Source organism: Lupinus angustifolius, unplaced genomic scaffold (assembly GCF_001865875.1).
Source record: "Lupinus angustifolius cultivar Tanjil unplaced genomic scaffold, LupAngTanjil_v1.0 Scaffold_45_19, whole genome shotgun sequence".
NCBI classification, from domain to species: domain Eukaryota; kingdom Viridiplantae; phylum Streptophyta; class Magnoliopsida; order Fabales; family Fabaceae; genus Lupinus; species Lupinus angustifolius.
Window position 1 is genome coordinate 87,178 of NW_017721771.1, and position 15,884 is coordinate 103,061.

At 31.5% G+C, this 15,884-nt stretch overlaps 1 protein-coding gene across 1 annotated transcript; it reads right to left on the reverse strand.

Annotated features, from left to right (window-relative positions):
• Window positions 1–3,647: 3,647 nt before the first annotated feature.
• Window positions 3,648–7,712, reverse strand: LOC109338818 (protein EDS1-like). The gene is made up of 3 exons (XM_019576143.1): window positions 7,162–7,712; window positions 5,417–6,205; window positions 3,648–4,745 (listed from the first exon to the last, which is right to left on the reverse strand). Exons 1-3 carry the CDS (start codon window positions 7,492–7,494, stop codon window positions 4,035–4,037), a joined length of 1,833 nt encoding a protein of 610 aa, XP_019431688.1. The 5' UTR covers window positions 7,495–7,712; the 3' UTR covers window positions 3,648–4,034.
• Between the last annotated feature and the right edge of the window lie 8,172 nt (window positions 7,713–15,884).

The window sequence follows — 15,884 nt, forward strand, 5'->3', positions numbered from 1 at the left end:
TATTGTTATAAGAGTGAGATCAATAGGAAAAGATTGTACCTTTGGAAACTGTGTTGTAGGTTTCCTATTACCTTGTTCATCCTGATGTTGATGATTTAAAGTATTGTTGCTCCTTTAGGAAAGGTTGGGATTGTTCTGCCTATGTGGTGAGTTGAATTGCTGTCTGCTCCTCTCCTTGTATTATAGTAATTGCATGATTCAGGTTATTCATTGGCACAAGTTTCATGTACAGGTTCAGTGAATTGTTTGCATTCAGACCACTTATGCCCTTTTACTGCACACCCCTCACATGTTGTAGTAGACCTAATAGTATTAGCATGATATTTTTTCAGCTTTCCTAACCTTTGAGAAAGGTTCTCCAGCGTGGAAAGTACATTTTCCATTTGATTTCCTGGATATTGTGCACTAGAATCTCTCATTGGATGATGTCTCATCTCATTCGCCTATTAGCGATGATTGGAAACCACATTCTCTGTGGTCTTTGAAGTAACATCAATTCTTTTGCCCATGAAGGCACCATTTGTTGAAGAGTCCAACAATTGTTGTGATGAAAAGTTTAGCCCACCGTAGAAGTTATGAACCAACATCCAAGGTGGAATACCATGTTGAGGGCAAGCTTTAGTTAAGCTCATTTAATCTTTCCTCATTCCAAGGTGGAATACCATGATGAGGGCAAGCTTTACTATTGAGGCGAACTCTACAGGAGATTTTTATCAACAAATATTTTCCTCCTTCCTCCTCCAAATTGGTTTTGCATCACCATTTCGATTAGAGCAAATGGCGAAGAAAAGTTATTGCCTCAATAGTTGGGAGGATTATTCCATGACGTGAGCTATGAGCATTAGGGGTTGCGTAGTCACAAATTGGTTTTTCATCTCGTTTAGTCATTGTTTGTACATGTGCATGTCTTTCTCTTACTCTTTCTCTTTGTTGCCTTCTTCTTCTACAGAAAGTCATTTCTGGCTCTGAGTAGTAATTCGAACTTTGCATAAAGCAAATGGGCAACTTGCTGAGGTACCAAGAAAAAGAAAAACAAGTAATACATTAGAATAATGTAATGAATTAATTGAGAATTAAAGAAATTTTGACACAGTCCTCGACAATAACACCAAAAACTTGATAGGGCAAATCGCAAGTGCACGATTATGTTGTCAAGTAATAAAATATCAATCCCATGAGGACTGAAAAATTCTTTAATTATAACAATTGATTTATACTTAACTCAAATAGGAATTAAAAGTGAATTTAGAACAATTGAATAATTGACAAGAATAATTATGAAAATATTAAAAAAGATTGAAATCTAATTTAGGAAGAGTTTGTTGGGAAGTAAGTCCCACATCGCGTACCTCATTATCTCGGGAATGGTTTAAATACCTGTTGGGCTACTCCTCTCATTGCCAATTGGTTTTGAGATGGAACCTTAACATGGTATCAGAGCCAGAGCCCAACTTCTTCCTGGTTGTTATGGGCCAAAAGATGCCATTTAATTATGGGTCAAAGGTAACCATTCGCCTGGTCCGGCAGGCTTATGTGGAGGGGGCATGTTGGGAAGTAAGTCCCACATCGCCTACCTCATTATCTCGGGAATGGTTTAAATACCTGTTGGGCTACTCCTCTCATTGCCAATTGGTTTTGAGATGGAACCTTAACAGAGTTCCCACGATTAAACACCGACAAATTTTTGTTTTGCTCATTTTCATGAACTTTAAGTTGCAAGGATGAATTGCTCTTTAATATGTGACATCCTCTCTTGAGCTCCGACACATGTATTCAATTGAAGTCGCACCTACTTTCATGGTACGATTATCAATTGAATCATTTATTTGGATCTTTCTATCCAATCGCTTCGTAGTAACCGAAAGTGAATTTTAGAAACCCCCGAGAATTCTAATACTACTCTCGTGAATTAGGATTCTAGTTTGAATGATTGAATAGTTAGGTTCACCTCTCGGTACTTTCTCAATGTATCTAAGAGGTATAATTTGTTGGCCAAACAACTCACACGAATAAAACTCAGTTTAATGATTCAATCACAACACTCAATAAAAAGAAGTAAGAACAATCGTTTATTGAATGTATAAGGGCATAGCCCCAATCCTAGAAATAAAGGGAATTACTTTCTCATGATGGAGAAGAGAATACCAAATTCTAAATTAAAAATTGTGATGTAAAGTGTGCTCAATCCTCGAGGGAGAACTCTCATTTATCATAATTACAAAATATTGGGCTAAGTCCAACAAAATAAATCTAAAAAATAGAAATAGAATATAACAACCACGACTATGGGTGTATGTGGCACATTTACTTCAAGTTGTTTCTCTTCTATCCAGACTCTAATGTGACTTCTTTTGGCTCTTCGATTGATCTTCGCATAACCTCAGCATCGAATTCTATCTTCTTGCACCCAATCTTTACTCTTTTTGGCTTCATTCCGTCCAAATTGCACAACATAGCCAGAAAGACCTGCTCAATCCAAATAAAGAGAAATAAAATCTAAAAACAATTATAAAGTCATAATTATGTCCTAAAGTGCAATTTAAATGTAATGCTAATGTAGCATAATTTCGCACGCATCAAATTTTTTTAAGTTTATCTTTTGTTTGCCTTCAAGCAAGTGTTATGCCTAACTTTCACAATCATGTATGGATGACGATATGTAACCCATGACCCAAAATAATAAGCAATCTCGTGATAGTTTTGAAACAAACCAGACATCAAGACAAGACAATCACAAACAAATTCAATTCAAGCTAAATATTTGAATCATAACAATTGCATGAATTAGGATCACCCTTCTCTCACCACTCTCATTTGATTAAAGGTCATAGTGTTTTGCTCAAAAAATTTGATTCATTCTTATGACTTTCTAAAAGATAAAGGATGCTTTTTTCTTCTTTTTCAGTTTTTTATGAATTCTTTCACTACACATGGTCTTTTTATGTTTCATATTGCTTCAACCAAACATCACAAATTATCTCAAACTCTCATTTAAATAGTTATAAAAAATCAGTAAAGTTCAAGCTCAAAAATGGGCAACTAATAAATTTTCAATATTTATAGATAGTCAGCCTATGATTTCCTTGATTATTTTGAGATGTCATTGTTTTATTTTGAGATGTCATTGTTTTATTTTTTGTTGTGAGATACAGGGCTTGGAGCCCATGTCAGCTCGAGTGTTCTTATATGCTTACCTTTTCATTGTTGGCTTGTTGTTCTATATCTTTTAACATAATTGATTTGTAAAGAAACGACATGAGGCTTAATCTCCTAAGATGTGCATGATGTAGACACTATGAAATCAATTAAGTGTACCATTTTATTTTTTCGTGTATTATTATGCTGCATGGAGTTTTTGGTATTTTAAACTGATTGTTTAGTGTTCCATAGTTATTCATAGGAGATTATGATCTTCCATCTTATTTTTGGAATTTGGAAAGTGTGTAAAAGCTGTGCGCCTGGATTTTTTAAAAAAAATATCATGAGTAACGATGACTCAATTTTTAATAAACGAGATGCATAAATTAGTTTACAAACTTGTAATCTGTTAGCAGCTCATTGAAGACACACTATTAGTCCGTTTTTTCTTATTTATACATTTTGTTTACTAATAATCGAGTCAACATTAATAATGGTACACATGAAAATCATGGAACAAAGAGATCCAAATCCTTATTTTGGTTAAAGTTGTTTTAACCTTCATACACAAGTCACAAAACTCCTTTTATAAACTTCATGCAAATCTATAAAACTTACGAATCTAATACACAATACAAGTGCTGAACTCCATTATGATACAAATCAAACACATTATACAGTTACAACTTTATTTAGAGAGGAAAGATTGATCACTTTTTTCTTGGTATAACAAGAGTATCTAATTACCTCATGGTAAATGAATTAATGTCTTTCAGAGTGTGTGACTACCCTTTCCAGCAAATGTTAATGCCCGGAATTGAATTTTTAGTCTAGTATGACTCTTGGGGTCTTGTGGGACCGTAAATCACTAGATTAATACTTTGGTGAACTATTAATCACTGCATTCCTATTAATGTAGCAATGCAGGACGTGGCCTTGTGTTCTATAGGTAGAGTTTCCCACCACTTCACAAAAGTAGAATCCTTCAAAAACACATTCCTAGTTATTTCTCCCTTCTCAAACCATCTTTTAATGTCTTGTTCCAGTGTCATAACCTTTTCCTTAATATCTTCAAATGGTTTATTGTTATTACTCCAGCTCCAAAGCTCTTCCACCTCAGCTAAAATGGTGGATTCAGAACTAGCTCCTGTTGGAATCCTATTAGCATGTTCAACCCATCTTTGAGTATATCTATATCTTTTAGGCCTAGCCTTAATCATATAAGGTCCTGTATCTTCATTCTTCAAGTGTCTATAGTAGTTAGCAATATCTAAAGGTTCCACTAGGCGTCTAAAACTAGTTCCAAGCTTAACCCATTCTGAATTTCCTTCAAACTCATCAGGAAGTTCATATCTTTTCAGCATTTCAATTATCTCATCCCATATTCCTGCTAATACAAGTCTCTTCACATTGGCTTGAAAGTCCCTTGTTTCTTTTTGTACCTTGAATGCATCATAATAACCCTTTTGTATCTCACATGTTGCTTTGTATTCTTCAAGTTCCTTCATGCTTGCTAGAGCTTTCTTCTTATCTATTTTGTCTTCATTGTTCTTTTTATGTTTTTCCAACATACCTGCTGCTCTCAGACACAGTCTTGCTCTTGTGCTCTGAAATTTATGCCAAGATCATCACATGTTAGCTTAATTTTTAACATTGTAAATTTTGCTTGAAATACGGCAATTGTGTAACTTTACATAAAGGAAAAAAACAAAATGGTTAAATTAAGTTTTTGAGTAATGATATATCCTCCTGTAAAATCATCCTAAAATTTATTCTATACCATAAAAAGTGACATATGTTACTTGTAAATCAATCTAAATAAACAAAGTACCACTTTGTGACACATGTTGTGTAGAAGGATTTGTCAGAGGATAAATCAATTTTTGTAAGTATTTGGTTCTGTTTTCTGTAATTTTAATTTAGTCCATAACTTTTTGTAAAGGTCTGTTTGCGAGTTAGTTTTTAGAAGAGAAACAAAAAGATTTGAGAGCCCTTGCACAAGTATATTTCATGGTTCCTAAGTCATTGCTTTCTATTCATTTTCTGTCAAAAATCAACTCACAAACAAATCCTAAATGTCTTGATAGTTAAAAATATTTCAAAACAAGTCTCTTACACATAGCTTGACATGCAGTGGGAGTGTGATGTGTGCATGTGCATTGTTCAATTTTTGCAGCATTTCTCTTTGTCAAAATATTAACATAATTATTTTTTAAAGAAATAACAAACAAACATAATTTAACCAAAACTATATAGGTAAAAACAATGTGCTAATTACCAGTCCAAGGCCATCCAAGGCAGTGCTAATTGTTGCAATATCACTATTGGAACCATCATTAGACAATGGAAGCTCCTCAAGTTGGTTTAAGTACACTACATTCAGCATCTCAAAACAATCTTTCAATTCAACTTCATAGACAAGATGCTCCAATATGTTTTTGTTGGCAACTTCAGAAAGTTCTGCCAAATCTCTTAGCTGAGTAGTGTGGAACAAGAGTTGTAAGACAACATCTGAGTTTTTTACCACAATCATTTGTCCATTTCCATTGCAGAAGATGTATGTACCGAAGGGCCGATACGGGCTTAAATCAACAAAGTTAGTTACTGTCTCCAGTAACAAATTACTGCTTCCCATGAGATTACACGCGGCGTGACTTGTGACAGTAGCTGTGTTCTTCATCACAGTTGAGTAAAAATCACAAGTCAAAGTTCCCCTTCTTGTTGAATCTTGGGTGGAAGGTTTGGACTTGGGATTCAAGTACTGGAGAATTGAGCTAAACAATTGTTCAATAGAAGAGTAAGGAGCAAGCATTATTCTTGGCACTATGTCAAATCTCTTGACAAAATGTATGAAGTTGTGAGACCAATTTTCTCTCTTTGTAGCATGAGAGAATATATGATTACCAACTAAGGGAGAACCAAAAGTAATACATAGCGGAGGCTTGTGGTTCTGGTTTGGGTTAAGGTACTCTTCCAAAGCCCAAAATGTTGCAAGAATTGCCACTGCAGCACCACATGAGTGCCCTGTGAACACTATTTGCTTCCCATCTTCCATAGCTTTATTCACCTACAGATCTAGTTTTGCTTAATCACAATAGTTAACTAAAATTGAAAGTTGGGTAAATGAAACCATTCAAATACAATTCTCTCATTGGTAGAGAACCACGAATTGGTTCTCGGCTTCTCGCGTAACAATTTATGGTTTTTTGCGAATTGGTTCTCTATAGTTAATGAACCAGATTTTTACCTATAGTTAAGATAAAGAAAGAACAAAGAGAAAAAGAGTAATTGGTGATATGTACTCACTTACATGAATGAGTTACAACAAACATGAAATAATTTTATGCTAGGGTATTTTTCCTAAGATGAAGTCAAAGTTGATTCAAACCTAATAAGAAGTGACACTAGAAATGGTTGTATATAAAAACCCTGCTAAATATACCCTAACATATCGGTATTTGACAGAAATAATGTACTGCCTATTATATACCTGTAACAAAGAGAACCATGTATTAGGTATCTATGAATGAAACTACAAAAAAACAGAAAATAATAGTATTAATTGAGTAAATCATTTTAACTTTTATTGTAACTTCAAAACTTTCATGTACTATAAATTTTACTCAAACTATCACAAGCTCGTGGATATTGTCCAAATTAGTTAAGCAATGTAAGATTGTTGATTAGTGATTATCATGTTACTTATTCAAATCTTGGAAATACTTTTTAGCTTGTAGAGTAAAATTGTGATGCATTGCACATATCTATCCTCAGAGACTATATTAATTGAAAGTCTTATGCATTAGATCACCCTTTTAGCTGGGGGTTGTCAGACCAATTTGGGGTACTGCATATCTCATGTGAATAAAGAAAGGATTGTGATAATAAAGAAACAAATGAACAGTGTATCACATATCATGAAACTTTGAATAAGACTGCATAAAAAATGAAAGTATTTCATTGTTCTCAAATTTTTATTTGAATCAACTCATAAACAAATCCTAAATATTTTCAGTGACATACCTCAAATTTAAGTGATGAATTGTCTAAAATGTTTTTGAACTTCAGCAGGAAAGCTTCGTTGACCAAAGCAGCTTCATCATTTCCAACACTTCTAAGTGATGGAAACAGATTAAGATCTATCTTAGATTCCCCAAAAGGTTTTTTAGAAAACCAGTTATTTTGATCCCATGATCCAGGAAAACTAATAAAAAGATTAGATTCAGAAGAAATCCTAATCTTTTCAGAAACATAAGACTTTTCTGGTGATTTATGAGCTTTAAAAGCTAAAGAACATGCCTTCTTGATAACCTCTTCTTTCAATCCTATGTTGTCTATAAACAATACTCTAGTCATGTTTCTTATATTTCTCTCTTACTTTGCAGTTTTAGAACCTTTTGTGTTTGTTTAATTGTCTCCCAAAACTTGTTGTCTAAGTGCTTATACTTATAGGGGATGGTAAGTTTCTATATTGATTAAGAGTTGTTAACTATGCAGTTTTAGAAAGTGTTGTTGCTTATAGTTTGGTTTCTATGAAAGTGGGGTTAAATTTCTAAATTGACGAAGACTTTGTAGTTTCATAAACTTTTTTAAAGTTGGATGCTTGCTTCTGGAAATAGATATTCGGAACAAAACTATATTTTAGACCAATTAAAATATAATATATTTTCGTTGGTTAAAAAATATAAATATATAAAAAATATAAATATTTTTTTATATTTTAATATTATTAATTTGGAGTATAAGTTGATAGATCTTGGTCACCTTACTGATGATGGTGAAATCACTCGGGTTCTGTCCTCTTTAACATGGCAGTTTCATATTTTTTAATTTAAAAATAGGTTGAACTTTAGTTGATTAAAAATAATTTTATATCATATGTGATCCTCATCATAGTTCAGATTAGTGAGTTAAACCAGGCAATTAAACAAGCTGATAACGTATTAAAAAAAGTGTTTAAAATATTCACATAAAAGTCAAGTCTTTCATCAAAATAACTTCTTGTTGTATAGTGCTTTTGCTAAAATCAATCCAAATTCCACACGTCAAAGTGATGGGCCACATAATTATGCTTCCTACGTCCAATCAACTAAGGCTAACGAAACTACCTGTGACTTTGGTCCCAAAAGTAACTTCATTATAAAACAAGTGTTTATATCTACTATCTTTTTTTTATTAAGAATAGAAGGTTACTAAAATAGATATCCCCTTCTTTGACACTTGGATTTTAAAGGATTATGTCTGTAATAACAATTTTTATTTCTTTAAAACAATTATTACAAATTAATATGAAAGAGTTCTACAACTTGTATTTATTGCTACAGTTTGTCTAAAGTATAGGGTATACCCTCTACCTTCTAATGTTTTTCATTGTACGGTTAGAAATGTAATCGAGGTTGAGATTTGAAATGAAAATTGAAAAGCATTACAATCTCTCTTTCTCCATTTTCACTCTCCCTCTCTTTCCCCATTTTCACACACACTCTCTTTATTTTCAGCCTCTCACTCTCCATTTTTCAAATATGAGATTCACTAAACCATCAACATTTTTTTCTTCTACAAACTTCTTTCTTCATCATATGCACAACTTCTTCTTCCGTGAAATCAATCGATGGGTTCTTTGTTCACAAGTATGATTTTTCCTTACACTTCTTTATCATCAAATCTTATAGAATGTGGTTCTTTGTCAGGTGAAGCTTATTTGATTTTTTGAGTTCAAGATAATATTTTTTTGTATGAGTTCAAGATAACATTTTTACCCCACACACCAGAGCTATTATCGCTGGAGTCGTCACTGAGCCATTACAACACTTAGGTTAGTCATTTTGATATAAATATCTTATCATTTTAGAAAAAATGATTTATTTCTTATAAGATCAACCTATAACTTATGCATTTTGTCATAATGTCATTTTTATTGTATTTAAGTTATTTTGTGATTTGTAAAGATTTATAGGTTGATTTAAGAGTATATTTATAGGTTGATTTAAAAGTTTTTTTTTGTCATGTAGTTTATTTTTTTATTCTATTAATATTTAAGACTTTCAACTTTGACTAGAAAATTTATTCAAGACCACACATGTATTTGTTCCATGATTCTCACATGGAGTGAATTGAAAAGCTTATTATGATCCTTTAACTATAGGGTTGGTTCTCCTAGCTGTATATTGGTTTTTTAGCTTTACTTATGATAGATTCATTTTTTAGAGCTATTGTACACCAATTGCAAGCTCTCCCATTCACACCTTTTCATAGTTAAGCTTATGAACTTGTTATATGCTCTGATATTATTGTTAACCAAACTTAAATGGTTTTATATTTGTTGTTCATACTTTATACTAGAAACTAGAAACTTAAATGTTGTTACAATCTTTAAATTATGTTGGTTTAATGTTTAGAGTTTAAAACATAAATTAGATAAAGTGACTTATTTGATGTCATTATGTTTACTTTTTTATTATGGTTTGAGATGTTAATTCTTTTGATAACAATGCAAATAACTGATAAAATAAAATCTATTGTATGGACTTACTAAACTTCCTTTTGATCTTACATTGTCTCAATTATATTCAGGTGATTACCTATGGAGAACAAATATATCTCAGAGTCAAAGAAAAATGCTCTTCAAAAAAATGGTTTACCAATGAAGACATTAACTCCCTTGAAGAACTAATTGGAAGGTTAAAGAGGTTGAAGGAGAAGGTAGGGTTTATCATAATGAAGTTAGCAATATGAGAACGTAGGCTTGAAGGAGGTTAGAAATTTGATACTTTTTAATTTTTTATTTTAGAACCCGATTACATCTTATTTAGCCAATTTAGTGTGCTTGATACCATTGTAGAAATTAGTCTTTTTCACAACTACTAAATTTTGCGGTTATAGAATTGGAAGACAAAGAACTCCTCATGATAGTTAGAGGGTATGCTTAAAGTTGTAACAATCCTCATATATAAACTTGAGCCTTTTATGACTCACAAAATTAGACTTCTATCTCACTCATATTATTAATGGTGAAGTTGTCATTGTTTCAAAGAATGACACCTTCTCTTGCAAGTTGCAACCATTGGTTGTTTGTTGAAAACTTAAGATTCAGCAATGTGAAAGAATAAAATAAAAATGTCTTCACAGTAAGAAAATAGAAAAAAGTTGAAACCACTATTAATAACTATCCCTTTAAAGAGAACTCCTAAATCCTTAAAACCATACATTTCACTTTCTTATATTCCATGTATAGATCATTATCGATCCAATTCACATTGATCATTTTCTTTCCAAAAGATCCATGGTTTAGAATTCAGTTGTCTCTTGGAACAAGAGACAGACAGTTACATTAGCAAGTGCACCTGGATTCTAATTTTTATTATTTATTGTAAGCAACAATGTTAAAGTACACTTTGGTCGTCTCTGTTCCGGAAAAAAACATAAGAGAAAATCAACGCAGTCATTATAGTACAATTCAATCCTTAAAGTATAAGGCTAAAATTGAAAATGATTGTCCATGTAAAGACCAAACATATACATTTTGACCTGTGTGATAATCATTTTCACTTTGATCCTTATACATGACAACCATTTTCAAGTTGGTCCATATACTTTAAAAATAGTTATACATTTAGGGACTAAATTGAAGGGAAAAAACATTGTGGAGGGACCAAGTTAGAAAACGAGCGTCACATATTGGGACCAAAAGTATAAATTAATGTTTGATTGCTGGACTTTGATTGCATTCTTTTGGCATGATTGTTGGAGGTGTTCCATGGAAAAGGCAAAATGTGCTAGAGTTAAAGGATGGTTTTCATAATGTGATGTTACTTTGTGTTGTTATGGTACTTTTATACCACTCTGCTTCATTTCCCCAACTCTTTATAGACATATTGTTGTTGCCTGCCAAAACAAGAGAACTCTAGGAAGAAGCTGACCACTTAAAAGGAAATCTTTGCTTAGGAGAACTTCAGGAATAGTAAATTAGGACAGAGGGAGCTACCTTCAGATTTAATGCTAGAAGGGTATCTATGAATCAACATTCAAGTCACATTTTCATGAAAGCACATAGCACATATTCTTTGGTGGTAGAGTAAAATGGAGGTTTGATCAAGTCCATCTTATTCTTTCATGCACTTTGTGATGAGACACAGGTAGCTAAATCATCTTTCCTTCAATCATTTGGTTACATAATTGACAATTTTATCATGCTTTTGTTTTTATTGCACTTGAAAATGCTTTGGTAAAATATTATTTTAGTTAGATAATAATCATGTCTTCAATCTGTATTGTTAGACAACATAAGGTGTTGTAAAGTATTATCATTGATAACATTCATTGTTAGTTATAGCTCATAATTATATTCAATGAATTATAAATTTAACCATTTTTTTAATCCTTGTCAAGTGCTAAATCAAGGGGCATTTTAGATAGTGCAATCGAAACAGAGGACATAAAGCATGAATATTTCTTGAGGCTGTTAATTTGATATATATGATCATTTTCCTTCATTCTTTCTTCCCTCTCCCATGTCTTTTCTCAAAAAAAAAATCTCATTTTATTATTGGTTGACTATATCATAAATACTTTGTTTATGCAGAATCATATTGAAAGATAATTTGAATTGTCTGCAGACAAAGACATATTTTGTCAGTATTGTGAACAAATGTTGATTTCTATGTCAAAGTTTTAAAAAATCTTGATAATCTTTTTTCTTTCTCTATATTTTTGTGAAGTATAGAAAATTATCTTATTAAATGAGAAAGTTATGATGATAAAGGGAGCTCTGGTCCCATAAACCTTCTACGTTTTAAGAAGAGATTGACCATACTAGCAAGTTAGAAAAGGAAGAAAAAAATAGTTCATATTCATTCTGTGGCTATCAAGCTCCTAATAAATATGTTTTTTGTGGCTGTTGCTGCTCTTACTCCAAATGTTCTATCTAAATTTGACTCTTCTATTTTGTCAATAAATATATCAATATCAAATATTATCAATATTTTTTGTTCTACTTAATTTGTTGACATTTTTTATAGTGATCAATGTTATTGACACTACATATTGTCTTTATTAAACAATTATTGTTATAGGTTTTTATTTTATAAAGTTATCATTGATTAATAGGGATGATTACTAAACAATTGAGACTGACAAGAGTAAACTCATTCATAATCAATAATAAATTGTATTTTGTGTGGATGCACAAAATAAATAATTAAATTTATTTTATTATTTTATTTTAAGAGAATGTAATTATTGTTGGTCTTAATACCACTTAGTCGCTTGTTCATAGTTTTCTGAATCCAGATAAACGAAGTTAAAAAAAGTTAAGTTTGCATTGTACTTCCAAAATTTTAAACATAGTAATAATAACTTATGCATCATCTATCATCATTTTTTTATTCTTTTAGATTGATGAAACAAATTATTTAACATCTACAACATTTGTCAGTCCTTAAAAAGGGAAATTTTGGTCAATAAAAAATATGCATTCCTATAAGCAAAAAATTTCAATTTTAAAAAAAAAATCAACTTAAACCATATAAATTGCATCTCATGATTGAGATGTATAACAAAAATGAATTTGGAATTTATGGAGAGATTCTGCCCAAACTAGCACCAATAAGAAAAATGTCATTAATAACAATTTCTACAATCTAGGGTAATACTTGCATCAACAATTGAGATTGTTGATCAAATCAATGAATCTGTTATGAGTATAATTCTAGGTGAATTTGTTTTAGTTATATGTAAATTTCATTATGTTCAATATAATAGATTTATTAAAATTACATTAAAAAATGTTCTGATGTATAACTATAGGTGAGGAAAAGAAATACTTGAGTTCATATTCAGTTGATATGTCTGATGATAATGAAAGTGAAACATTCAATACACTAACTCCTGAATTTCTAAACTCATTTACAACATTTGGTCTTGCCAATCATAAGATCATGTTGAAAGTTGGAACTTCAACAATGCTATTTAGGAAATTAGACCAATATGAAGAATTATGTAACTATAAAAGATTGGTTGTCACTAAAATGACAAATCATGTACTTGAAGCAGAGATCACGTAACAAAAAATATATTGGAAATATCATATATATTCCTTGGATGTCTTCATCTCAATCTTCATGGTCTTTCAAGTTTATCATAAGATAATTCTCTATAATTATTTCATATGTTGTGATAATCAATAAATCTCAAGGTCACTCATCAGAAAATGTGGAGTTATATTTATCTAGACCAATGCTCATTCATGGTCAATTGTACATAGTTATTTTAATAGTTCAAAGAAAAAGGGATTGGAGATATTGATACATGATAATGATGGTCAACCATTAAGACAATAACAAATGTGATTTATAAATAAGTTTTCTGAAATCTATAACATATATTCTACAACTTATTTTACATTACCTTCCAAACATTTCTTCCTAACAATTATTTATTTATTTAATATAACACATTTAATATCATCTATGTTGTCAACAATTCTATATCAACAATCAAATACATAAACTTCTTTTTTATGAGATAACTCAATAATATTTTCATTAACAAATTATGTTTTTATTATTTAAATAAATTCATGCAAAATACATTATCACCCATGCGAATGCATGAGTATCCTACTAGTTTAAATAAAAATAACTTCTTATATATCTCATAACAAATTATTAATTTAATACATAACAAGAATTTTAAAGCTTAAAAGTACCTTAATGCAATTGATTGAAAACAAAAAAAAATTAAAACTAGTAAAAGTTGTTACCCACAATTACATAATATAATATTTAAATCTATAAGCAAATTGGCATTTCTCTTGGGTTTGTCTCTAATGAAACTTGAGTTATTGGGCTCACACAGCCCAACAATTTTTTGCAGTTATAGGAGATTAAAAAATATATTATTTGGGTCAAGATTTTCCCTGAAGTTATTGCGGGATGAGTTGTGAAAGCCAAGTTTGACTTTTACACAAGTTTGAGCCCCCCCTTTTACTTTGATGGATTTCATCAGGCTATTAATAAAAGAATGGAATCTACATTCAACTCAAACTAATTTCTTTTACCAAAAAGTTGTTGGTCGAGTAGTTTAAGGTTATGCTATCTCAAGATAACCAAAAGGTTAAATATTTGATTCATGAGAGCGACATTTGTTGAGAGGGGCAATCATGTACCCCAAAAGACATAAAAGGTTAAATAAATACCATTGATAGTACTAAAAAACTAATTTCTTTTACAGCTAGTTTGATCTAATATGTTGGTTTAGGTAAGCAATATAATGGTATTATTGGAAAAATGGGCTTGGACTGTGCACTCGTGTATGGGTGGGTTGGACATCCACTTTTCTGAATTTGTCTCCTCTGCATGTCTTAAGGGTTTGTTTGGTTGGACTTTGAAGAGATTTATGTTTGAACTAGTTAAATAAAATTATTTTGGTCCAAATCTAATTTTGAAGATTTTATCTGAATAACCCGAGTGAACCAATCCAATTAAGTTTGAGTTGGTTCAGATTAGATCATCGAGTCACTCTTATACTTTTTGAAAAAAATTTCAGTAATTAAGAAAAAATTAGAGAAAAAAAACATTTTCAAGGAAATAAAAACCAAGGTAAGGAAGTTAGGTTAACAAATATTAGTTCATAAAAAGAAATTAACGAATATTAATAAAAGATGAAAATAATTATCAAATTCATCCCCTTTGAACCTCTTGCACTACATATATTCAATGCTTAAAACCAAAATAATAATTTAAAACTATAAATTTATATTGTCGTTGACTTCTCTGTTGTGCTTGAATATTAGAACATATGAGAAGATTGGGAAATTGAAGAGGAGAAAGGGAATTAGGTCAAAGAGAGAGAAGAGAGAAGAAGAAGAAAGTGTAACTGTTATATTGATAAAAATGGAAGTTAGTTACAACAGAATGAGGCAAGAGTGTATTTATAGGATACACTAGAGAGCTTAACACATAAGCATTACCTTGCCAATCTTTACTAAACCAAAAATACAAAGTATAAATGAGAATACATTTTAACTCAGCTAATGTACAATAAAGCTATTCTCTAATATACCCCCTGAAGAGAATGGTTCTTGACTGAGTTGAGAACACTGAAGTAATCCTTAACTTGAAGTTGTTGACGAAAGCCAAGAAACTTGTCACTTGTGAGAGGTTTAGTAAGCACATCAGCTGTTTGAAGAGCTGAGGGAACATGATCATCAAATAAGGTCTTGTTCTGTATCTTGTCTCTCACAAAATAAAGATCAAGCTCAATATGCTTGGTCTTACTATGAAGAACAGGATTGTGAGACATGGCAACAATGAATCTCCTTTAGAAGAGGAGTTTGAAAAGTAAGCTGAATCTCCTTTAGAAGAGATTCTACCCACATGAGTTCTTGGGCAGCAAGAGCTAGACTCTTGTATTCAGCTTCAGTGCTGGATCTGGAGATTGTGTTCTACTTTTTAGACCACCATGTTATGAGATTAGGACCAAGAAAAATACAAGCACCAGAAATCGATTTTCTGTCATCAATGTCAGAAGCCCAATCAGCATCACAAAAGGCTGTGAGGGCTAGAGGTTTGGAAATACCAGCTCTTTGAAGATGAATACCATAAGACAAAGTGCCCTTGAGATACCTGAGAATTCTTTTAACAGCAACCCAGTGAGAGTTAAGAGGTTGACTCATGAATTGACAAACTTTGTTCACACTATAAGCAATGTCAGGTCTTGTTACAGTAGCATACTGTAGGGCCCCCACA

What these genes read in the sequence shown, in the direction of transcription:
- LOC109338818 (XM_019576143.1), bottom strand. Translation starts at nt 7,494, where the DNA reads ATGACTAGAGTATTGTTTATAGACAACATAGGATTGAAAGAAGAGGTT. An exon ending in ATTCATCACTTAAATTTGAG is followed by an intron (nt 6,206 to 7,161) that starts GTATGTCACTGA and finishes CTAGATCTGTAG; the next exon opens with GTGAATAAAGCTATGGAAGA. An exon ending in CCTTGGATGGCCTTGGACTG is followed by an intron (nt 4,746 to 5,416) that starts GTAATTAGCACA and finishes CATAAATTTCAG; the next exon opens with AGCACAAGAGCAAGACTGTG.